Source organism: Ailuropoda melanoleuca, chromosome 16 (assembly GCF_002007445.2).
Source record: "Ailuropoda melanoleuca isolate Jingjing chromosome 16, ASM200744v2, whole genome shotgun sequence".
In the NCBI taxonomy this organism is placed as follows: Eukaryota; Metazoa; Chordata; class Mammalia; order Carnivora; family Ursidae; genus Ailuropoda; species Ailuropoda melanoleuca.
The window spans coordinates 81,647,341-81,672,864 of record NC_048233.1 but is presented as its reverse complement, the minus strand read 5'-3'; the positions used below and the strand labels follow the sequence as shown (position 1 = coordinate 81,672,864).

Genomic DNA, 25,524 nt, shown 5'->3' with positions numbered 1-25,524 from the left:
AGGCTTGAAGGAACAGACTTTATTAATCTAGAGCTCGAACACTAGAAGCTAAAATTCAGCTGAATCATAAGAATCTATTTACAGAGTGCTGTCTGCAGGCCAGGTGGGGCTGGGCTGGTTCTCCCCCAACCACCCACCGAGTGCAGCCTCCAAACGGGCCTGGGCCACGTTCTACCTGCAGCACACAGAGGACATTTATATACACACAGCAAACCCCTAGAGCCAGAACACCGGGCAGGCTGGCACCAGACCGACAGAGGGACGGACAGACAGACACACACAGGGGCTGAGACCGCTGAGCAAGCCCCGGGGCCTCAGTACTTCTTCAGGCTGTAGGCCAGGCTGCCGGGGACCCTGGTGCCCAGCAGGGGCGGCGAGTTCCAGACCGCAGAGCTGGTGCGTTTGTGGTAGCGGGGCTTACTCTTCTTGAAGATGTCCTCCAGGTCCAGTGGGAGAATGGTTCCAAAGAGTTCTAGCAGGTTCGGGGGGTGGTAGTACTGGTGGATGATGGCATGGCTTAGCTGAGTGCCTGCGGGGGACACGGAGGGTCAGAGGTCACTGTCTCGGGGCACCTCCTGAGCCTCCCCATCCCCCAGCCCCCTGTCACCCTCTCCACCCCAGCATGGCCCCACCTCTGCCACATCAGCTCCTCTCTCGGAGCCCTCTTTCCGGAAAGTGCTCTTACTGCCTGTCCCCACGGCCATGCTCTGGCACAGGTCCTCAGGGGCTCACAGGGGCCGGGCCCTGTGGGGGGCCCTCCCTATATGACCTCATTATCCCCACAACCGCCAGGGAGGCAGGCAGCTCCTTCATTCTCCTCACTTTATAACGGTGAGATGGGCCCAAAGGCACACGGCTAGTGACTGGGGGAGCTGGGCTCTGGAGACCAGCCTAGCCCTAGAACGGAAGCATCCGTGGCCGTCCCTAACTGCTGTGGTCGGCTGTTTCTTTCCCCAGCCCCCAGGTCCCACGGCGCAGGGTGCTTACTGAGGGGGCCTCTGGGCCAAGGCTGTGGGTGGCACACAGCCCTGCCAACAAGGCTTTAGGGGGACTCTGGGGGGTCAGGAGGTGGAACATGTGCCTGGCACTTACAAACACTAACTCACTTCGTCCTAAATAACCCTTCTCAGATGGTATTACCCCCATTTCACAGATGAGAAAACTGAGCCAGTGTTAAGTAAGCTGGTGAAGGTCAACCCCCATTAGGTGGCTCTGCCAGCCATCTGGCTTCTTGGCCATGCGGACCCCTGCCTGCTGCCACCTGCCAAATGACCTGATGTCAGAAGTTAAGGAGACTAAATCAGATTCTGGCTAATGTGGAGTTTAAATGAGGTGACACCAAAGCAACGTGTCTTCTGTAGAGAGCTGACCCCCTATGGGGCTCTGGGCCCTTCTCTCTGGGGAGTAAGACTGCATCCCACCCTGACTCCCAGCTCAGCACACTCTTATAAAGTGCCCACTGTATGCACAGGCCCCGCCCCTTTCCCAGGAGACCTTGCACCCCCGGTTGGCGGTGGCCTGGTCACCCTCACCTGCGCTCCTGTTTAAACACTGAGGCTTGTAAAGTAGGGGGTCAAACCCTGCTCAAGCGCCCCTGCCTCAGGCCTTCCCCGGCTGCCTGGAACCCCCAGCTCTAGCTCTTGGTGCACTGCCTAAAACCTGTTACCACTCTTAGCGGTATTCCCACCCCAAGCTGCTTATTTGGGTCCAACTCTCAGCTGGCCCATTGGGTGGGGCTCCAAGGAGGGGCACAGAGCCTGAGCTGGAACACCCAGCACCGTGCCCGCCTGCAGCCAGCCACAATTTAACCCATTTGTTGAGGACGGCGGTGCCCAACACTGGCCACAGAGTGCCCACCGTTCCCTGGGCACATCCCAAGGCCCAACGCAGGCTTATTGGGCCACTGCTTCAAGCTGCCAGCCCGTGGGTACGACAGCCTCCTGACACCCACAGCTGCCGAGCCACTACCTCCAGGGTCCCAGATGTCACAAGTGAGGACCCAGGTGTCCTGGGGGAACTCTGGGCCCTGCCTACCTCTGGCCCAGGTGGGGATGGGCTTCCGGGGATGGGCCTCGTCATCGGTGGAGTCATCGCTGTTCAGATCCATCCCGTAGTTATCTGGGTTGATCTTGGGGGGGGCCCTGGGGCCCTGTGGAGTCATCTGATACGAGGTACAAGCTGGAGACTGGAGAAGACAAACGTGGATGTCAGCTCCCCCTCCCCACCTTCTGGCATCTCTCACCGCTAAGGAACACTGGGGCTCTAGTCACCACCCCTCATTTCATGGGGAATAAAAAAGGTTCAGGGATTCACCTTTTAATTTAAAAAAGTCATACCACATACATGACAGCCCAGGATACTCCCCTGGGAACCTCATGATTGGTACTTTTTTTAACCATTTGTTATAGATGTACATTAGGCTCATTTCCGAGTTTTCGTTATCATGAACTATGCTGCCATGAAAACCCTTCCATGTTCATTTTGTCTATAAGAGCAATACGCTGTTATAAGGGCTTGTTAAAAAAATTCTGGTACACGGGCACCTGGGTGGCTCAGTCCATTGAGTGTCTGACTCTTGATTTTGGCTCAAGTCATGATCTCAGGTTCCTAAGATCGAGCCTTGTGTCGGGGTTCACGCTCAGCACGGGGTCTGCTCGAGATGCCCTCTCTCCCTCTCCCTCTGCCCCTCCCCCTGCTCGCACTCTAAGTAAATAAATAAATAAAATCATCAGAAAAAAAAATTCTGGTACAAGCAACTGGCACACGGCTGTCAAATAGGAGATTTACAAGTGCTGAAACACACAGATGTCTACAACATACTAAATGAAACAGAAATAAAGGGGAGAGGGAATCAAGCTGCCAAGTGGTATATGTTATAGACTAAAAATGCTGTTTGTGCTCCCCACACCCCCCAAATTCTTCTGGTAATCCTCACCCCCATGTGATGTATTGGGAGGTGGGGCCTTTGGAGGTGATTAGGTCGTGAGGATGGAGGCCTCCTGAGTGAGATCGGTGTCCTTAGAACACAGACCCCAGAGAGCCCGTGCTCCCCTTCAGCCATGGGAGGATGCAGGGAGAAGACAGCCGTCTGTGAGCCCGGAAGAGGGCTCTCACCAGACACTGAAGCCGCTGGTGCCTTGACCTTGGACTTCCAGCCTCCGGAACTGTTGTTTAAGCCACCCGGTGTGGCAGTTTGTGACAGGAGCCTGAGCAGACTAAGACAGCACGGCAGACGGTGCCCATTTAAAACTCTGTGTGTGTGAGCGTGTGAGTGTGTGTGTGAGAATGAGTGTGTGAGTGTATGAGTGAGAGTGTGTGTATAAGTGTGTGAATGTGTGTGAGTGTATGACAGTGTGTACGTGTGTGTGTGAGAGAATGTGTGTATACGTGAGTGTGCATGTGAGTGTATGAGTGACAGAGTGTGAGTACGGTGTGCGCGTATGACAGTGTGTGTGTGAAAGTGTGTGTGAGAGGATGAGTGTGTGTGTGTGTGTGTGTTTAGAGAAGGGTTATATGTGCAACCTATACAAAGATATACACCGGACTTTTCTTGTAAGGGTACTTTCTTTCACTTTATATTCTTTAAAAAAGTTTAGTTTCTTCTTTTTTTTTTTCCTAAAAAATTCTACTTTTAAGAGTAAGAAAATATACAGACCAAACATGGGGAAAACAATTGTGCCAACTGTCTCCTTCCTCTTTCTTCCGGTCCTAATCCACAGTGTGCGCCTCCAGCTCCCGGGAAGGGAAGAAGCAGAGCCGGGGGCGGGGACGGGGGGCCTCCGCTCGGGTGCCCGGCCTCACCTGCACGTCCACGGTCACGTTCAGGCTTTTGCTGGCCGCCGCCGCCGCCTCCCTGGCTTTCCTCTGCTGCTCCTCCTGCAGCCGCTCCTCAGCCAGGCGCTGCTGCTCTTCCTGGGGCGCAGCGGAGGCCGGGGGTTAGCGACCGTGCGTGGCAGCCCCCGCACCCCCCCGCCAGCCCCGCGCGGCCAGACCCCACGAGAGCCCCAGGCCCGCTCCCCTTCACCTTCTTCTTCTTCTCCTCCAGTTCCCTCTGCAGCCGCTCCTTCTGCAGCCGCAGCGCCTTCTCCCGCTCCTGCTCTTGCAGCTCCCTGGGGATCAGGCGACAGCCTGTCAGGGCAGGAAGCCGCGTCCCGGCCCAGCGCCCCCCGAGAAGGAGCCTGTCCCTTAGCAGAACCCCGGTGAAAGCAGGAGCCGCCTGCCGCTGAGGGCCCCTCAAGTCTGGCTTCCGCACACTCGCAGGAAAGCAGGCGGCGGGACGACGGCACGCCCCTCGGCCGGGGGCAGTGGGCCCTCACCTCTCAGCCTGGAGCCGCTCCTGCTCCTTCCGGCGCTCCTGCTCCCGCTCCTGCTCCTTCCGGCGCTCCTGCTCCCGCTGCTGCGCCAGCTGCCGCTCCTGCTCCCGCTGCTCCGCCAGCCTCTTGGCCTCGGCCGCCTTGCGCAGCCGCTCCTGCTCCTCCTCCTTCTTCTTCTGCAGCAGCTCCTGGTGCCGCCGCTCTTCCTCCTCCTGGGAACAGACGGCAAGGTCAGGGGCCTCAGGCCAGCCTGGGGGAGCACAGAGAGCCGGCCGAGAGCCTGCTGTCTCCCAGACAGAGCTGCACAAGAACCACCGAGAAGACCGCTTTCAGGCAGCAGCCGCGTCAGTAGTTAAGGGTAGGGACGGGAGCCGGACTCAGCAGCGGTGTGACCCTGGCAAGTGGCTTAAGCTCTCTGGCCTCGGTTTCCTCACTGATAGAGGGAACGACAATACCTACAGCCTCATGAAGTTGCTGAGTTCGTACACCGAATAAACTTCCAACAGCGTCTGGCATGCAGCAAATACTAACTACACGGTAGTTTTTAGTATGAGAAGCCCCTGGTGACGGATTTGTGTTCCCTATCGTCCCAAGACTGACACTTCCCAAGAAGAAGTAAACCCCTACTCTTCAAGGCAACACGTCCAATCCTCACACCAACCCTAGCAAGTGGATACCACCGTTACCTGAAGGAACTGAAGCCCAGCAAGGTCGAGTGACCTGCCCAGGGTCACACAGCGACTGAGTGGCAGAGCTGAGACTGGAAATCTGGCTCCCGAGTCTCTATACTTAACCCCCAAGCTGTCACCTCTACAGAAAACGGGAGGCAAGTTACTGTCGTCCGTGTCTCCAAAGCATTTGTGGAACCTCCTCTGGGCTTGAAGCCACAAGGGCCACCAAGACCAACCCCGGGGACTGAGGCACATCCGGGCCCTCCCCACCCTCCCCGACGCCCGGGCCTCGCCCACCTGTCCTCGTACCTGTTGGAGCCACCGCAGCCGCCGCGCCTCCTCCTCCTGCTTCCGACGAGCCTCCACCTCCTCCATCTTTTTGGCTGCTGCCTTCTTCTTGGCTTTCTCCTCAGCCAGCCGCTCCTCCTTGGCCTGCAGAGCCCACCCGAATGTGCCCATTACAGCACACCCCTCCTCACTCAGCCCTGCAGAATGGGCCCAGAACTCGGCACCCCGGGCCCCTGCAAACCCAGCTTGTTCCCCACAGCCCAGGGGAGGGGCGCCCAGAAACCACGGCCCCAAATCTGACCTGCTTGGGCCCAGCAGGGTATGCCCCCACATCCCTCCCCCCGAGCATGGCTGCCCACCAGCCTGAGGCTCGCACCTTCTCAGTCTTCTCGTCGATCTGAGCAAACTTCTGCTCGATCTGCTTCTTCTTCTCCTCCTTCATCTGCTCCACCCGCTCCCGGGCCTGCAGCACCTTGCGGAGGCGCTCCTCACGCTTCCTGCGGGCACAGGGCAGTCGTGGGGAACCGAGCCGAGGCCGGGGCAGGCCGGGGCCAGGAGCCCGAGCACTTACAGCTTCACCTCCTCCAGCCGCCGTCGCTTGTCCTCTTCCACCTTCTGCCTGCGGAGCTGCTCGGCCTCCTCCTTCCGCCGCAGGTTTTCTAGGCGCTGCCGCTCCTTCTCCTGGGGTGGGGGGGGGGCGTTGAACGAGGCCCTGGTGCAGCAGGGAACCCCCGCCCCGACTGCTTGAGAGGCAGAGTCGCCCCCAAACATGCCTCCCTCCCCAACCAGATTGAGGCCTGGGGCTGCAGTCCTTCTGGGGGGACCCGAAGGCCTCCCAAGTGCCCTGGACTGAACCCTGCTAAGTCGCAGCAGCACAAAAATCAGGCTCAAAATTGGATGTATGTATGTAACTATGTTAAAGTGCACTTGGGAACAGAAGGAAGGAGGAGACCGGGAAGGGACAGACAGCTGTAGAAGTTACAGTTAACATTCCACACGGGGGGTGGTGGGTACATAAGTGTTCATCTATTAGCACTATGCTCTGTCACTTTTATACTATGTGTACACACACACACACTCTTGTGTGTTTCTCGATATTTGAAAAAAATGAAAGATGGCCAGATGCTAACACAGATTACCACAGGCTGGGAAGATATATCAAGGATGGCCTATTTTCCAAACTCCCTGTGATAACAGGTACATGACGATTTTTACAACTTTTTTAAAGTACTAGTTGGTTGTGGAGCGGATCAGTGCCGGGGCCCTTCTCCTCCGCATGCCCAGAAAGCCGCAGAGACACAACGGTGGGCAACTAGAGGGCATAGGTGGGGGCTCTGAGCCCTCCCTGGCCAAGAACAAGACTGGTACTTGCCCCCTGATGGCCAAGGGCATGAGGGTGGGGGCTGGGACCTGGACCAGAGCCACCCTGCATCGCCCTCTCCTGACTCCCACCAGACCCTCACCTCTGGGCTCGGCCATCCACAGGCCCCTCTCCCTGCATGAGTGACTGTCCATTTCCCCTTGGCCTCTGACCTTGACCGCAGATTTCCCACCTAGAAATCTGGCCCCAAGGCAATACAACCCTAAAGATGGAGAGCAGGGCTCCTCCAGGTTGAGGGTAGACACACTCCAGTGGCCTCTCCCACTGAATGTGGCCGTAAAACCTGACTGCACGGAGCAGCTATGTGAGGCCTGTGTGAGCAGACAGATAGGGAAGATCAGGCTTTGAGGCATCACTGAACCCTCAGTAAGTTTACCACTATGTTTCCTCTCATCTAAACTCAATAAGATCTGAAACCCCAGAGGGACCCGTGGGGCGCAGACAGACAAAATCTGGGAGAGGCCCTCTCGTTCCGACTCAGGGAGTGGAAAGGGGACATCTGATGCGCAGAGTATGCAGAAACCCCAATTTCAGTTTGTCCTTTTCTTCCTCCTCTCGTGCCGCAGGCCACAAGCAACCCTGTGGCAGTGGGGACGGCAGCAGTTATAGGAACTGAAGAGTCACGCTGTGGAGCTGTGATCCCAGAAGGCTGTGACAAGGCTTTGGGTCTTCTCTCTCTCCCCCCACCAGGTGACTCTGGATGTGGGCGTGGACGCACACAGCACACCAGGGTAACTAAAGGCCCAGCTTCCTGGAGGGAGGATGGAGAGGGGGATCCCCAGAGAAGGGAAATGTACGAGATGGACGACACAGTAAGGCTGTTTGTGAATGCCAGGGCTCAGCCACGAGCTGCAGATACGTAGGTCTGACCCTATTACACCAAGAACCTTGGAGAGTTAAACTCACAGACCACCTGCCAGATCCTATCCTGACCACCGACCAGCACACCCCAGGACAGATCCAAAGAGCACGGCAGAGGCTTTGAAATCTGAACATCGGAACCATATCCCTGCCTGCAACCTGAACCAAACCAGGTGGGTCGCTGGCAGAGCAAAATACCAACATTCTGGGGCGCCTGGGTGGCACAGCGGTTAAGCGTCTGCCTTCGGCTCAGGGCGTGATCCCGGCGTTATGGGATCGCCCCACATCAGGCTCCTCCGCGATGAGCCTGCTTCTTCCTCTCCCACTCCCCCTGCTTGTGTTCCCTCTCTCTCTGGCTGTCTCTATCTCTGTCGAATAAATANAAAATCTTTAAAAAAAAAAAAAAAAAAAAAAAAAAAAAATACCAACATTCTTTATAAGATTTCAATAACACGCAGCCTCATAACATGATACGCAAAATGGCCAGGATATAATCCACAATTCCTAGCACACAGAGAACCAGCGAAATCTCAGCTCCCACATGAAGACAATCAGAAGCCACCAATGCTAAGGCTGTGTCTCAACAGTAATCATTTTCTTAAGACAACTGGCAAAACAGAGAAATCTCAGCAAAGAGAAGATCTAGAAAAAGGCAAATTGGAAATTTTAGAGCTCAAAATACAGAAACGGAGATTAAAAAATTCAGAGCCAAGGTCCAAGAGCAGAATGGGAAAGACAGGCAGATGTCAGTAAACACGAAGATAAGTCAACAAAGTGTATCTGATCCAAACAGAGAGAAAGCTGCTGAAGAGAAACGAACTGAGCCTGAAGGACTGCAAGACACACAGAGAGGCTCGCCGCTGGCATGGGTGTTGTTGCCATCCACGATGGAGAGGAAAGAACGCAGTACTGAAGCAGAACTTCTTAGCAATAGTGGCTGCGAACACTCTTTCGGTAAAAGGTGTAATTCTGCAGGTTCAAGGTCACCCAAGCAGGAGAAACCAGAAGTCGACTCCCACCCCCTGCTCTCCGGTGAGGAAAGCACCTGGGAGGCAAAGCTCACGTAGTACCTGGAGGGCCCACCCCCCTCTCTTCCTGCCTCAAGTGCCAACCAGACTCCTGCTTCCTACAGGGCTCAGCAAAACCGGTTTTACTCTCCAAGTTTGAGTCCTAAAATCTCCCAACACAGGGCAGGGAAACTATCCTGAGCATTGCGAATTTTATAGAAGAAAGCAAGAGTTGTCCGTGTCATAGAATCCACGTGCGCCCTCTGCCCCAAGCCTCCAAGGTGGGCTGGGCTGTCCCTGCTCCCCAGAGGTCACCATCGAGGCCAAGGCAGCAGGTGAGAAAACCAAAAGCTTATGGAGCCCCTTCTGCCTCCAGGGACCTCAACCGAGCAGTCTCTCTGCCTTTTACCAAAAACCACTTCATACCAAGCCCTGTGCTGGGTGCTTGGAACACAGGATTCTGGCTCATCCACTTCTATGAAGTGACCTCGATCTCCTTTTGTAGACAAGGACACTCAGCCAAAGGTTAGGAAACTAGTCCAAGGCCCTGAGGTCCCTATGACCCACTTAGGCCCCCTGTCTCCTGAGAACTGGCCCATCATCCCCAGATGCCCGGTGAGGGATCTGGGCTCCCCAAAGCAGGAAAGGGCAGCTCCCTGGACCTCTCAGTCATCCCCACGAGGCCTGTCAGGTTCCAATCCGTCCGTGTGGGGCATGGGAGTTCTCCGTAGGAAGAGCAAGACCAAGTCTGGTTCACTGCTGTGGGCCCAGGTGCCTAGCAGGGGCCTGGCACACAACGGAGTGGAAGGCCACATAGCCTGCTCGCCTGCACATTGGAAGGCATGCCATCGCCTCGTTCAACCAAAGGGGACCAGAGGCAAGTTCAGGCCCTACCTGTCTAGCTGCTGAGAAGCCCCCTGACCTACCAAGCCCCAGGCCCTCAGCTAGAGGCGGAAGCCCTCCTAGTAGGAGGCCCTTCAAAGTGCCAGCGGGAACGAAGGAGACCCCAGGGAGCCAAGACTACAGGATGAGCTGATCCCGGCTATCTGGGGCTCCTTCCTCAGGGCCCGTGGCCCGGCTCAGCTCTGAGGTATCTGAGAAGAGAACAGCTTCTGTGGCCTTCTCTCCAGAGGCCGCTGTTGACAGTTCCACCGCCACCCCCACCAGACCCAGCCTTCAACCCTGGTATCCCCCCACTGCTCCGCCTCTCAAGGCAAGTAGCTCAGGTCTGTGACCCCATCAATCTCAGTGGCTCTGGGGATCAGAGACAACTTATCTGTTCTCTTCGCAGCCCCAGACCACGAGGGGGAGCCCGGTGCTGGGGGGCAGGGTGGGAGGTGCTAGGGGGAAATTCAAGCTGTGACCCCCAAAGTAGCCGCAGGCCACACCCCCTCTGCCTCCTCTGGCTTCAGGGAGGCTCTGAGATCGACACTTGTCCTCCTGGAAGCAGAGACAAGGGCAGAGAGGGCAGACCCTGCAGGGGAAGGACACCGGAAGGGCTGGACGTCTCCAGGCAGCCACCCAGCGCCTCCGGCTTCCCCACCCCCTCGGCCGCTCCCCCTCCACGTCCCATGTTAGTGCTTCTACAGGCGCTGGTGGGTTTACAGGAGCAGGGCTACCGCTGGTAAGTGCTAGTGGGAGCTAGGTTACCGGGACAGGAAAAGGCTTTACTTACAACGAAGCTGCACTGTGGGGGAGAGGAGACAAGGAAAAAGCCAGGAGTTAATGCCAGGTTGGGGGACGCCCTGAAAGCAGGCCACCCTCTTGGCCATGCCAGCATCGGCGCGGGGCCCGCAGCCTCTCATCAGCAGCCCCCTGCCTCCTCCCATCTCACCAGCCCTCCTCCCCAGTGAGCACAGCGTCCACGTGTGTCCCTCACCTTAGCTACTCCAGCCCCCAGAGGGTTGCGGGGAGCAAGGGGATGGATGGCCATGGCACCGGTCAGCTATGCCATTTCTACCACTTCCCAGCTCAGCGGCCAAGGCCCAGGCGTCACGCTGAGCCGCCGAGCCTCTGAGCCGCCGAGCCTCTAAGCCACAGTGCAGAGCCCAGGGAGCCAGGACAGTCCTCTGATGCTGAGGCAGCCCATGGCCATAGAGGACACAGCTGGCCCTTGACCAGGGCCAGGTCACAGCCGCCTTGGCCCAGATCCACGCTACTCCCAGCAGCCGAGGGGACAGACTGGAGCCTGCAGCCGCGCTGGCCTGGCTCCAGCAAAGCTCGGCCAGGCAGACGGGCTCCCTCACCTTCGGGTCCACACGCAGGGGAGTGTTGCGCTTGATGAAGGATTTCATGACACTGCTGCGGGGGGCCGAGGTCGGGGTCATGAGCATCTGGTTCCTCTGCACGGTGTGCAGGAAGGTCCGGAGGGGCCGCACCACCTGTGGATGAGGACCAGGGTAAGGCCGCGCGCGCGCATGCTGGGGCACTGAGGGAGGGCAGATGCCCACTCACCTTGCCAGCCGGACAGGGCGGGGAAGGGGTCTTGCTCCTGCGGGCTTGCAGGCCCTCCTGCTCCAGCCACTGCTCCTCGTCCAGCTCACTCACCGCCTGCTTGTAGCTGCGCTTCCTCCTGCCCCAGTGTGGCGAGAGCCGCGTCACAGGGCTGAGCCCGGACCCCCCCAGAGCCCCAGCCACACCCCATACGAGGTCACCCTGTGAACAAAATGGGCCAAGCACGGGGCCCCAAACTAAACAGCACTGCTGAGGTGGCATCTCCCTGACCAACGCTGTGCTGCCCTGTCCTGGGTCATGCAGCCGGGAGGATGCAGACGACGGGGTCTAGGATCCGGTCACCCACTCCCAGACCGGGTTTCTCATAGCCGGGGGTCAGCTCCTTCACTGAGCCGGAGCACTAGGCCCCATCGCTGTCGAGAAGAAACAGAGGCCCCCAACCACAGGCCCACCCTCCCCGAACAAGGATTCAAGGTTCACGCCCCTCTGGGCCCCTCAGGATCGTTGCCGGCACGGTCCTGCCCAGACGCAAACCTGACACTCTGGGGTGGCTCCTTGGGGCCATCTGCTTGGTCAGTCCTGGGCTCTGTGAAGAGAGCAATTTCGGTGAGGCTGCAGGGACAGCTTGGAGGGGTCAGCCAGCCCCACCCCCTCACCGGGAGCAGCCATGACAGGGGCTAGGCTCTCTTCCTGGCAGAGCCCAGGGTGGCCAGTGGCAGAAGCCATCAGCCTCAGCACTGACTGGCCTTGAGAAATGTGGGGACATCCGGAGCCCAGCATGCTATGCCCAGCCCGTGGACCCCTCACCCCCCATGCCTGGCCCCTGTGACAAGAATGGCAGGACAATCCTATTGAGGTGACCCCAACCATGTCTCGTCCACCTCTAACACTGACAGCTGGGGGGTGGGTAACTTCCAGGAGCTGAAGCCTATGGAAATTATAAACTCTAACAGACCCGTTACCCAGCCTCAAAACCCCACTCCTCCAGGCCTATTAGCTGAGGTCAGCATGACCCGTGCAGGGTCCCCACGTGGGGTGTGGGGTCAGTACATTTTGTTTCACTGCTCAGGAAAAGAGCCAATCTCCCCTTCCCGTTTAACACTCTTTTCCAAAGGGACCTTGCATCTTGCCTGTGGGCTACTGGGCTGGCTTGGCCCTTGTTCCTGACCCTCTCATAGAGCTGGGAAGCCTTGTTCAAAGACCTCGCAGCTATCGTGCTCTTCCCACTAAGGAGACATGAGCCAGGCCTCTGGCAGCCTGGGGCTGCCTGAGCCCAAAGCTCTCCTGTCCTCTGGACACAGGGGACCCACAAAGGTGAGAAGTGAGCCCAAGGCAGAGACACAACAAGGCCAGGTGTTCACACCCCAGCACAGAGTTCCTCCCACTGCCCCCAGGAGAGGGGCTCAAGTCTCTGACCTGGCACATTCACAGTCAATGTCCCAATTCAGGCCCCCCACCCCCACCCGGCTTCATATACCGGCCAACCGTGGCCACTCACATGGCCCTTGGAGCAGCTCCAGCCAAAAGCTGGGCGATGAAACCTGCGGACCCAAAGGAGATCTACATACCCCTGGGTCTCCTTTTACTTTTGGCCGATAGTGCAGGATATGGGCTTCCCTCTCCCCAGACAGAAAGTCAGGCCAAGGCCGCCAAGGCCACCACGGCCCTGGTCTCTGTACACGGCAGGTCAGAGACACTCACCTTGCTGCCCTTCAGAGGGCGTTTCCTGGCCACCAGCCACAGGCCGCGAGCCAGGTGTGCTAATGGCGATCTTGGTGGCACTGCAGGACACGTTCTTGGGGACCTGGGGGAGGAACCGAGGCTCTGGGGTCTCACCTGGGACTGCCAGGCCCCTGAGCCCTCCTCTCCCTGGCCTGCCGCCTTACCTCTGGCTCATCTGACTCCATAGGCTCAGCCTCCTCGCTGGGCTTCTGCTCACGGCTGAAAACAGAGCAAGCGGCATGTGGGACGCGCTCAGCCGGCCCGAGTCCTCCTCACAGGAGCCCCTCCCCAACCCATCGGATGCCCTGGCCTGGGTCACAAACCCACACTGCCAGGCAGGCCAGGAGGACAGCAGCCAGAGCCCAGGGCTCCCTGGAGTGTCTGCCGCCTGGGCAGACAAGGGCAGTCAGCTTCTGAATTCCATGCACTCACCGCATCAGGGCCTGATTCGGGATGTCAGCCCTTTCCCGGCTCCACCCCAATCCCGCGTGCCCGATGAGCCACTGTCTGTCTCTTGTCTCTTGTGAGACCAGCAGGCCCTTTGGATTTGACAACTCATGGAGCCCACGCCCCAGGTAAGGCTTGGAGGAGTCAAGGCCAGGCCAGGGATGACACCTGCCTGATTTGCTGCCTGATTTGCTGCCTGGTTAGAACTGGGTGGGGCTGCAGCAGTAGGCAGTCCTCCCCAGGAGGGAAAGCTCCGCATAGGAAATGCTTCCAGCCCTGGGGCTCACCTGCACAGGAATCCGTGTGCCCTGCCCAACCCTGGAAAGGTCCCCAAGCCCTGGAACTGAACTCACCCAACTTTCTGGGGCACCTCAACATTCAGGAGCCTCTCCAGGTAACTGTGACCTGAGGGGAAAACAAATGAATAAATGATGCCTCAGAAACTGGCCAGGCGGCACTCCAAAAGGCCCAGAGAGCCAGGTGCTGGTTGTGGCTTGGCCACTCTTCACCTGCAGCCAGACCCTCTCCACCTCAGAGACCTCCCTTCACTAGACCCAGGCCCTCTCCACCCCAGAGACCCCTCTTCACTAGACCCAGGCCCTCTCCATCCCAGAAACCCCTCCCTTCACTGGACCCAGGCCCTCTCCACCTCAGAGACCTCCCTCTTTACTGGACCCAGGCCCTTTCCACCTGAAACCCCTCCCTTCACTAGACCCAGGCCCTCTCCAGCCCAGAGACCCCTCTTCACTAGACCTAGGCCCTCTCCCTTCACCACGTACCTCTCCCTTCACTAGACCTAGGGTTTCTCCCTTCACCACGTACAGAGGCCCTGAGCACATTCTCTCTGCTCCTAGCAGCCTCAGTAGAATTGCTGCTTTATGTCTCCTACTGCTCCCTAGCTGGCAACCTGCCCATCTGAGGGCACATCTTGGCTCCTTCACCAGCCTGGGAGTATCTTGGAAATGTCTGATTCCAGGCCCCCAACATCCAGCATGGGACCCAACAAAAAGCAGCTAATTCATTCCACAATTATTCTTTGAGGGCCTACTATGTACCAGGCCCTGAGCCAGGCCCCAGAGACCCAATGGTGAGCAAAACAGAGCCAGTATCCGGTCTGTATTACCATCAAATAATCCTGCGGAAGACATGTGGTATGTGTGATGACAAGACAGAGCAGAGGATTTTGAAAGACCATAAAGGGGATGGGACCTGAGCTGGTCTAGAGGCTGGGACATGAAGGAAAAGAAGGTCACAAAGGGGCAGGGTTGGCAGGGAGAAGGATGCCCAGGCCAGTGGTTCTCAAAGCGTACTCTCGGACTTCTGGAAGTCAAGTGCCCAAGAAGACCCTTTCCGGCAGGATCCGTGAAGTCCTGTTTCCATCATAACACAAAAACATAATTTTCCCTTTTCGCTGTGTGGGGATTTGCCCCAAAAGTACAAAAGCAATGCTAGGTGAGACTGCTGGAGCCTGAGCACCAGATGGAGGTCGTGAAACCAAACTGTTCGCCACACTCAGCACAGACACGTCCAGTTTCACTTAAGAATGTCCTTGATGAAGGAGTAAAAACAATGAATTTTATCAAATCTAAATTTAAATACATGCCTTCGGAATCCTCCATATGGTAGAGTGGAAAGTTTGCGTGGTGCCCTCTGCTGCACACCCGTGTCTCTGCAGAAAGCGCCCATATTTGAGTACCCAGCCCAACTAACCACTTTTCATGGAACTATTTTTAATTGAAAAGTCAACTAGCAAACCATGGCTATTCCATCTTGGATACTTGCAGACATTTTCTTAAAAAACGAAGTCAGTCTGTCACTTAATATAAGACAATAAATAATATTTGCTGCCAACAATTAAAAAATGAGGCCCCTCCAAAAAAAGGCCAAAAATAAAATTTAAAAAAATATGTATGCACTACCATGAGCTTCATAGCTTCCCAATACCTAAAGACTTTTCTGATGAGATCAGAAAACAAATGTGTGTTTTTTTAAAAAACAGATGAGGAAGGGTGTCAACATTTGGAAGGTGCGCATAACTCAGTAACATAGTATTTTTCCAAATGATCAATGCACAAGGCTACAAAATCAGACATGGCTAAAAGTTCCATTCAAAGTGCAAGACAGACCAAGGTGGGATCAAGGATCGTTTTGGATTTCACGCTGCAAGGAGCATCTAAGAAGCCACTTGTTTTGAGTTATGCCCAAACTATCTAAAAAAAAAAAAAAAAAAGAATGTGCACAATTATCTGAAAAGACTTTTAAAGTACTCTACTCTTTTCCAACTACGTATCTGCATGAGGCCAACTTTTCTTCAGATGCTTTACCCCAAACAACACAAGGCAACAGACGGAGCACAGAACCCGGCTGCTTTCTTTTCCGCCACACGTTCAAAAGATCTGCAAGATGTAGAAATGTGCCAGTGTCCTCATTACTGTTTTGTTTCGGAAAAGAGTTATTTATTTTATTCATTAAAAAAAAGAAATCTAACGCTAATAGATAATGGGGTTTTTTTTATATCAAAGTATTAAATAATATCTTCACCTTCAGTAGCACCGTAATAGGACTACAGAGAATAAAATATTAAATAATACTGAAACATTTTCAATCCCGCAGTTTTAGTTTCTAATACAGTAACCCTCATAATCAGAAGCTCTTGGGGTCCTCCATAATTTTTAAGACTGAAAGCAGGTGCTTAGCCCGAAAGTTGAGAGCTGCTGGTCCAGGCAGAAGGCACAGCACCTGCGAAGGCCGTGAGGCAGGGAAGGGCAGGCTTTTCTGAAGGGAGCTCAGAGACAGCTTGGGTGAGGCCAGGCGGTGCCCATGGGAGGAAGGGAAGGAGGGGAAAAGAACAAAGGGCTGGAGCAGCAAACTGTGAGGCACAGAGAGAAGAGCAGCAGGACCCTGCTTCCGGGGGTGTAGCGGGGCCTGGGGCAGCAGGAGGGAGCGCTACAGAGCCCGGCCTACTCCCACCTGTGGGGTCCAGGAGCCAAAATGGCTCCCCTCGTCTCCCATCCCAGCTCAGGGCTCAGTGAGGGAGCAGAGGGATGAGGAGAGGGCACGTGACTGCACAACTCTTCCGCCAGCACACGGACTCCTCTGGAATGTTCAGTGCCATCTCCATGCCATTTGGGCCTCAGGCCTGGTGTGGTGGCAGGGAGATGGCGTCAGTCCTGGCAGAGGGATGGATCAGCAGTTCCCCAATGCAGAGGTGGCTGGGGGACCCCAAAGAGCAGGACCCTCCAAAAACCTTGAAGCGGCCTCTGCCTAACGGCTTCAGAGCCCACCCACCCGTCATCAACTGCTGTATCATTTCTTTGCCCAACAGCTCCCTCTGGCCAAAACGCGCCAGGCCAGGAGCGCAGGGGATGAATGCCCCTGCCCGGCAGCCCCTCGCCTCAGTGTTCCACCTGACTTCCAGGGGCTCCCCCACAGCACCAGGCCCCTTCACTGGCAGGCCTTCCTGTCTCACTTCCCCACGACCCCGCTGCAGGCGTTTCCCGCACCTCCAAAGTTAACAAGTTGCACTCAAATCCTGACATCAAGGCTGCTTCTGAGGGACCCAAACTAAGACACCCCCCTCCCCCTGCACTCCAAGTTGCCCAGCCAGCCAAGCCCGAGCCTGGGCATCAGGAAGGCCTCCAGGAAGCCTCTCCCCTCACTGTTCCACACACTCACAGCCCAGTTCAGGTCAGGGTCAGCCTGGCCACACCCAGACTGAGCTTCAGGAACACAGGCCTTCTTGGGTTTTATGGCGGAAGACTGACTGAGCCGGTACCATACCCAAGCATTAAGATGGGGTCTCTATCCACATTCAAAGGCAGGTGTTATCACCATTTGACAGATGGGAAAACTGAGGTCCTGAGAAGGGTGTGCCCAAGGTTACCATTGCCACGTTTTACTGTTTCCCTCCTTTCCCTCCTCCTTCCACCTCCAAGTGGATGAGCCCTGCGCTCAGAGTGAGACAGACTTGTCTAGTCTCTCCCCTGCCCTCCCTCTGGAGCTCCAGGCTCACCTGCTCCATCAGACCCCTTCCGAGGATCAAATTCAGGCCTGAGGTAACCACCAAGGCAAGTCAGACACATCTCAGCCATTCTGATAATCCAAAAACGGACAGTGTGCCAGGTGCCCGGACTACTTGTCCTCAGGCCCCAGGACCCGAAGTGGGGAAGAGACCTGGCAAGGTGAGGCGCCCTTACCTGCCGGACCGAACCCCACTCCAGGGCTCTCCATAAGGCCTCCTCAGCAAGCAGCCCACCATCCCAGAAAGGCCGAAACGTGGGGCTCAAGCCAGCTTCCCAATTTTATAGATTCGGTGGCCACCATAAGCTTCAGGTTCCTCCTCTGTAAAGTGGCCAGGAATTCTAACAGGCTAACAGTGTTGCTGTTAGCAAATGAGAATCTAGTGTTTCGTACATCTGGAAATGCCAGGCAGACAGTGACCCCAATTTTAAGACACAGTCACTTAAAACCTGGCCCTTCTTCTCCATCAACCCCACTGCCTCGCCGTCCTCTGGCTGGACCCAGGCAGCAGCCTCTTCTCTAGTTTCCCTGCCTCCTTCGCTCCCTTCCTTTTGGCCATTTTCACACAGTGCCAGGGACCTTTCAACAACTCTCAAGGAACCACATCCTCCGCGTCAGTGGAGTCAAGCCCAAGCCCCTTGTGTGGCACATGAGCCCAAGATACCCCATCACTTGCCAAGTTATTCCTCTGGGTCCTCGTACAGGCTGTTCCCTCTGCCAGAGATACTTTTCTTCCCATTTTCTTCCCACCTACCAAAAGCCTGGGCATCCTTCAAAACCCTCCCAGCTCAGACCCCACCTCCTCCAGGCAGCCAGCCCTGACTCTTACAGCTGCCTATCCTCCTCTGTGGCTCATAACAGCTACTCCCACCGGAACAATGGTCCCAAGCTGGGACCAGATGCTGATAAAAGTGGCTAACGTTAGAGGCGCCTGAGTGAGTTAAGGTTAAGTCTCTGACTTTTGGTTTCGGCTCAGATCGTGATCTGGGGATTGTGGGATGAGCTCCACACTTAGCAGGGGGTCTGCTTAAGCCTCTCTCCCTCTCTCAGCCCTTCCCCCGTGTGTGCACACTGTCTCCCTCAAATAAATAAATCTTAAAAAAAAAAAAAAAAGGCTAACATTAACAGCTGAGGCCCACGAAGTTTCTGTAACCTGCTCACAGGGCAGGTAAATGGCTGAGTTCTCTGACCCTCCAGAATGAGCCTGCTGCGGTGAGCATCCCCATCTCTTTCCCTCAGTATCTCCAGACCAGCAGTTGCACTACCAGGAGGCAGCCTACAAACATGGTCAATCTATGTGAGCCTCCGTGGCAAGAAAGTGGAACACGCTGGCCCCGGGTAAAAGACCTAGGTTTGAGCCTCAACGTGGCCATTAATCACAGGGACACTGTGGCCAACATCCCTGGACCTTAGTTTCTTCATTCGTAAAATAAAAGGGTTGGACTACATTTGCGCTGTCCAATATGACAGCCACTAGTTTAAATCTAAATTAAGTAAAATGTAATAAAACTAAAAATTCAGTTCCTCGATCACACTAGCCACTTTCTGAGAGCTCAACAGCCACATGTGGCTAGCAGTGGCTATGGTAGGGGACAGCACGGACAGGGAACATTTACACCATTGCAGAAAGTTCTAGAGACAGCTCCTTGCTAGATGGTTCCCCAGAGCTCCTCTGGCTGAGCCAAGCACCAAGGACCCTCCACCACGTCCCCACCGACTGCTGAGCCCCACCCCCCAGACTCACAGATGATGCGGGCGGAGGCAGCTGGCTCTTTGGTGGCTTTCTTGCCAATCCTGCTTGACCTGCGGACATGATTCTCCTGTTTGGCCACCAGGGAGTACTTCTGGGACAACGAGACCTGGCGGCCAGGGGAGGATGGCGCAATCAGGCTGCGCCGCACTGACTGAGGGTCTACGCAGGTACCCGTGGGCGTGGAGCAGTTATCCGGCAGGATGGGAGCCAGCACCCGCTCCTGCCACGGGGAGGCCGGAGAGCCCGGCAGGTCCTGCAGGCCAGAGGAAGCCTGCGCGATCCTGAGCTTGGAGGCTGACCGGCTTGCTCCGACCCCTCCGCCCTTGGGGTCCTGGGGTGTGGCCATCAGAGAGCTCACGGTGACAGATTCCAGTCTCCCAGCCTCTGGCTTCTTGGGGGTTGATTCCTCCTCCAATATCGAGATGCTGTGGTCGGTGGGAGCTGAGGCTGGAGGGGACGGAGCCAGAGAAGGCGTCTGGGCGGACTGGAGCTGGCAGAGGTGCTGCTCGGCACTGCGGCGCTCCCTGACGCTGATCTCCACCACGGGCACCAGCGGGCCCTGGGCCAGGCTATTCTCAGGCTTCTTGGTCAGGGCTGTGGGAGACTCAGGGCTGGGCGAAGGGGCGGCTAATGCCGCCGTGGCCGCCGCAGCTGCGGCCGCAGCGCGGGTCATCCGCCGCAGGACAGAGCCGTTCTCCCCGACCACCGTGGCCAGCTTCTCCACCTTGTCCTTGCTGCGGAGGTGCCGGGAGCTCAGCTGGCTGCTCCGGGTTTTTCTGCGGGACAACCTGCTGGAGGCAGTGGAGCAGAAACTGAGGCAACCCGACAGGGCAAGGGCCACCCCTAAAATCGAGCAGGTGGCACCGATCTCCCCAGGAGCCACTAGGTCGCATGGAGTATGGATCAGAGGGCTTGGAGGCGGAAGACCAAGGCTCTAGTCCAGCCGAGACCCCTGGCTGTTCCTCTTTGAGCCTCAGCCTCCTTACCTATAAATCGGGATAATGCCAGACCTCGCAGAACTGCCGGGAAGATTAAATTCATACAAACTTCCCGCTGAGATCACACTGCGCCAAGCAGCTTGCTGAAGGCTCTACTCATGCTGTCGCTTCATCTACAAGCTGGCCCTGAGAGGCAGGGACCACCCTCGTCACCTTAGAGATGAGGACACTGAGGCTCAAAGGTGGAAAATTAACCCAAGGACACCCAGCCACAACGGGGCAGAGCAAGGGTGCATGAGCTAGGGACTACCTGACCCCAAGACCCAGCCTCTTTCCCCCAGGACCCTGCAGCCCATGGTCATTTCCACGGGCATTATCAAGTACGGCAACAGGGGGAACCCTGGTCCACAACTCTGGTTCAGTTCACCAAGCAGAAGGTTGTATTCTTTTTCTTCTCCCACCTCTAGAAATCCTTCCCATCCTCCAAGGCCTAGAACAAACACACATACACATACACACACACACACACACACACACACACACACACACACTGGACTCCATGGTCTTGGGTCGTGCTTTATTTCCCTGGGACATTTTACCCCTCAACACGGCCTACATGGCATCCACCACTACTCCTGCCGGCCTCGGCTCCCCGTGAACACCTGCAAATCAAAGTCTCCTGGTGGGGAACCAGGCCTCCAAAGACCCCACCTGCCCAGCTGACCCTCCTCCCACCTTTTCCGGATGGGGTCTCTGTTTTCATCCTGAATATAAGAAACCCGTCTCTTCTTCCGTCGGTTCTTCTGAGAAGGTGTTTTGGGCATCAGCTCGGGCTCCTTGCTGAATTCTCTGTTTGGTACAAGGAGAGTGATGATCAAAGCTGCTCCAGAACCGCCAGCCCACTCCCCACCCCAGCCTGCCCCACCCTTTTCCTGGCTGTGACAAGCCGAGCTGGGACGACGTGCACCAAGCTCTTGCAGGCCATGAGCAAGGCCCCTGCCAGGCACTCAGGGCTTCCTCGAAGAGACACAGAGCAGAGCAAGGCTACCAGGCAAGCCTCTGCAGCCCCACCCCGAGGGCCAGCTCAGCACCACCTCCCCTCCTTCCCATGATCCAAGGGCAGTCCCCAGCACACCGGGCACCCTGGAGGGATGCCTGGCAGCCTGTCTTGTGGGTCAGGTAGGGATGTAGGCTGCTGTGCCCCCAAAGCACTTCCTGCCAGCACGCCCCTGCCTTTACCTGGTGAACATGCGCTCGGCCTCCTCCTCGATCTCTTCGAGCCACACCATGTCTTTATTGTCCACGTTGCAGATAAACTCCATGAGCTTCTGGTCACACAGCTCCAGCAGGTGAATGGGCCCTGGGGCTGTCGACCCCATGGTGAGTCTATCTGGTGAAAGCAGACAAGAGGCACAAGGGCTTAGGGTTGGGGGCTGGGACCTCCTCCAGGGGAAGACCCTGCCAGGGCATAGCACCCATCCCCCCAGCCACAACCACCCAGTACCTAAATCAGAGCCTCTTCCTGCTCGCAGCCACCCCCACAGGTGCAAAATCCCAAATGCCAATCCACTAGCCTCATTTTTGCAAAAAGAAGGGCCCACCCTTCTTGCTCTTCAAACGCCTTCCCAATCAACCGCCCCGATGCCACCCACAGCCCACTGTTCCCTTAAGTCACACTCCCAGCCAATTCTGGTAGCAACAGCCCTTACAAATAGCCTTTTCTGGGTCTTAAAATGACAAGACATGGCCAACCGCTTTCCTGGATCAGGGAAAAACTGCAGCCAGCACAGGACCCCTCTCTACCTGCCCAATCACAGGCCTGTGGGATCCCCTCTTACTACCTGTGGGTGAGCAAGGGCTAGACACAGCCACCCTGAGCTACACACAAGTTGACCCCTGGCATCGGGCCAAAGAACATCAGCTCCAACTGCTTCTTCCAAAGGCCAGTGAACAGAGGATTCTGCATTCCAAAGGAGTTGGTAAGAAAGCAGGGATTCAGAGACAAGCTCCTCTCCAAAGAGCCCCCTACCGCCGTCTCCCTTAAACTGAAATGATGAGAGAGCAGGAGGGGAGTGGATAAGCAATGTCTTATTTTTAAGAAATACAAAAAGAAATTTGTATTAAAAAATACAAAAAATACAAAACCAATGGTTCTTAATTTCTAAAAAACCCAGCAACTCGCGTATCCTCAAGGCTCAGTTATAAAATCACCATCAAAGCCCCAGGCCAGGAAGAAGTGCTCATTTAGTCACAGCAGGAGCTCAGTAAATATCCCTACAGGGGAATGAATGAATGATGGACATCAGCCATCATAACAAACTGTGTTGTCTCATGCCATGGCAGTGACCCGCCACTCTGATTTACACCCATAAATTCGAGAACCATGCAGAGCTCAGCCTCCCACAGAAGACGGATGCTCCTGGTTGGGGCGCCTGGGTGGTGTAGTCAGTTAAGCAACCAGCTCTTGGTTTTGGCTTGGGTCATGACCTCAGGGTCGCAGAATCGAGCCCCAAGCCAGAGCCCTACATCTGCTTGAGTTTCTCTCTCCCTCTGCCCCTCCCCACTGTGCATGCTCTCATTCGCTCTCTCTCTTCCTAAAATAAATAAATCTTAAAAAAAAAAAAAAAAAAAGGATGGAACCTCCTGGAAGGAGGGACTAAGTCACTGATCCCTTATAGAGCTTAAAATCAGGTCCTGTTGCAGCTTCACAAGACTTCCTGAGGCCTGATCTCCAGGATGTCCTAGCCTTTGTTCCTCCAGCAAGATCTGCCCTCTATCTGGAAACTTCTGCCTCCTATTTGTACCTGGATCTCAGCAACTCACGAAGGACCTGACCACCACCTACGATCCCATCCATCAGTTTCAATTCTCCGCATGGCACTTGGGTAACTATATATCTAACTTACTGCCTGTCTCTGCCCACTAAACATTTGCTTCCTCGGGGCAAGCCCTTGTCTGTCTTGCTTGCGGATGAAAAAGCCCAGAGCCTGGCACAGTGCCTGGCATAAAAGGAATACTTATTGAATGAATTAATTCATCTGTCAGTTCTATGCCTAGAAATTAACATTCTACAGGTACTTTCCCCCCCAGGCAACACACAGGGATACCATTCTACACAGGTTAGGACACGCCATTCACAGATTAGACTGCTGCTCCTAGATGCCCACTAATCAGGGTAGGGCCCGTTGGGCAGGAAGGCAGAAGCTTTGGGCAGAGACAGCACTAAAGCCAGCCAATCACAGGCATGGCCTCTCTGCTGCCATCCCTCGCCCCATACCGTCTGTCCCAGAGCTCAGCCCCGGCAAAGTGTGGGACTCCAGTTCCAGGCCAGGAAAGAGAAAATTGTTTAAGGAAGCCAAAACCAAAACAAAGGTTCACTGAAGAGCTACAGCAAGCAACAATTTACTATCTTTTTTTTTCTAAGTATTTGTTCAAAACAACAGAGTTGGTGAGAATTTCTTTCACAAAGTGCAAATAACTGTTTAGGCTTCTTCCATGGAAAAGTTTTTTTTTTTTTTTTTTTTTTTTTTTTTTAGAGACTTCAGCTTGGCTACTTCAAAAGTCTCACTGTAAGTAAGAACAGAGGTGACACTGAGAAAGAAAGGATCAGTGTACCACAGAGGCTCCTGGAAAGAATAGCAGAAAATCTCTTCGGCGGGTGTAAGAACATGTGTGCACAAACCCAGGGCACCCAACATCCCACCCAGGGAGAAGGGAACTCACCTTCCTCTCCCAGTACCTCCCTCACACCACACACCAGACCAGAGCCGCCCCCCCCACCCCACCCCCGGCCTCCTGTGCTGTGCCTTTTCTTTGAGGTTCAGGAAGTGGGGCACTTAACCGACTACCACACCTCAGTGGAGGCCGGTCGCGATCATAAATAGCTGCTCCCACTTACTCAGTCCTGCCTCGATGCTCAGGTGGAGCACCGTCCCATTTAACTCTCACCACGATCTCAAGGATACCCGCGTGCAAATGAGGAAACTGAGGCAAAGATAAGTTAAGTCAAAGTCACCCAGTAAGTCAGGGGCGGGGCCTGGATTTAAACTGCGCTGGTAACCACAAGCTACACCGCCGGCTCGATTTCTGTCCCTGAAAGGCAGGCGCCAAATTTAGGCTCTGGGCACCCGCAGGGAAGGCCACGGGCGGCAGGATGGAATTGAACCGCTGACTGCGAACGTCCTTGGAAAGGGACAAAATGAGAAGCAGCGCTGGCCTCCGGAAATGGTCAATTTAAAATGTTGCTCAGCTGGTGGGGGAGGTGTTGAGCGAGGATTAACTGTACAGAAATGCCATCTGGCGTAATCCCGGGTTGGTGTGCGCTTCCTGCGCCTCCAGGTCAACAAAGGGCCTCCTAGCACAAAACAGGGGGCTAGGCATCCGAGCAGGGGCGGGGGGGAGAGGGTTATTATTCTTTCGAAATCTGGTGACCTAGGTGGAGGGTAAGGGGTCATCTCAGGCCCCAGGACCAAGGCAGATCACCTCGCCACTTGGAAGAGGTGCCGCCCGTCCATTTCCAGGCCGCGGGGCGAAGCGGGGGGGATGTCACGCCCCCGGTCTGAAGTTGGCTGGAGGGTATAGAATCGCCAACCACCCCCAGCCCCGCCGGACGCCCCGCGCACTCACTCGACTGCACCGCGTCTCCTAAGTGCTGCTCCGATCCAAGTCCGGCGGCCTCCTTAGCAGAGCCCCCGGCCGGCCCAAACCCTCAGCTCCGGGTCTCCAGGGCTCACGGCTTCGGAGAAGCAACGGGGCGGTGCAGCGCGGCGAAACCTCCGAAATTTCAAAACTGAAGATTCGACCAATCCCCGGCAAGTTTGTCTGGACGCTGCAAGATTCTAGACCAATCAGGTAAGAGAAAGCGCCAGCCCGGCCACCTATTAGCTACGTGGGTTGGCCGTCTGCGGAACTAAGAGGCGGGGAAAGGAAGGGCTGAAACTTTAACCTGCTCAGCTTCCGGGAGCGGCGGCAAGCTGCCGAGGGAGGAAGTCGTGCTCTGTGAGGAATGCGCGCGCAGGGCCTCTCACGCCGGAACTGCAAGCCCCAGCATGCACTGCGAGGCCCCGCAGGGCAGGGAGGCGTGCGGGGCCGAGGGGGACGGCCATATGTGGGGCAGGACCTCGGAACTGTGCCTGTCCGTGGAGCCTTACACTTTGCAGTTTCTTAGTCTGGCTTTCTTGATACTGGATAACATCCATCTGCCCTCTGCCATTTTTGAGAATTAAAAAGGAAATGCTTTCTTTTTTTTTTTTTTTTTTTTAAGATTTTATTTATTTATTCGACAGAGATAGAGACAGCCAGCGAGAGAGGGAACACAAGCAGGGGGAGTGGGAGAGGAAAAAGCAAGCTCATAGCGGAGGAGCCTGACGTGGGGCTCGATCCCATAACGCCGGGATCACGCCCTGAGCCGAAGGCAGAGACGCCCAACCGCTGTGCCACCCAGGCGCCCCAAAAAGAAAATGCTTTCTTAAGCGCGCCAAACTTTGTGTTTCTCCAGAGCCCTCTGTCATTTTGGGTGGCGGAAGGCTGGGTCCCACCCATACTGGCCCCCGAGTGTTTCTTTGGAACAGTGTAATCAACCCCGGGCACCTTTGCCCACCCCCATTTGGCAATGTACGATATGCTTTCGGGGGGAGGGGGGAGCGTGGAACAACCAGCTGGGTAGAGGC

General features: G+C 55.8%; 1 protein-coding gene across 5 annotated transcripts; it reads right to left on the bottom strand.

The window, feature by feature from the left end:
• Window positions 1-24,634, bottom strand: INCENP (inner centromere protein). 5 transcript variants are annotated; one of them, XM_011233616.3, is made up of 19 exons: window positions 24,482-24,634; window positions 21,095-21,245; window positions 20,591-20,704; window positions 18,909-19,708; window positions 13,498-13,549; window positions 12,862-12,916; window positions 12,677-12,779; window positions 11,510-11,561; window positions 10,976-11,093; window positions 10,768-10,902; window positions 10,197-10,208; window positions 5,844-5,953; window positions 5,649-5,769; window positions 5,294-5,416; window positions 4,317-4,525; window positions 4,025-4,109; window positions 3,802-3,912; window positions 2,035-2,185; window positions 1-529 (listed from the first exon to the last, which is right to left on the bottom strand). In XM_011233616.3, exons 2-19 carry the CDS (start codon window positions 21,232-21,234, stop codon window positions 315-317), a joined length of 2,706 nt encoding a protein of 901 aa, XP_011231918.2. In that variant the 5' UTR covers window positions 21,235-21,245; window positions 24,482-24,634; the 3' UTR covers window positions 1-314. The 5 variants fall into 5 exon arrangements, with proteins under 5 accessions (XP_011231918.2, XP_019662540.2, XP_019662542.2 ...); XM_019806981.2 differs by having other exon boundaries at window positions 21,095-21,241; window positions 24,482-24,612; XM_019806983.2 differs by lacking the exon at window positions 10,197-10,208.
• Window positions 24,635-25,524: the final 890 nt, after the last annotated feature.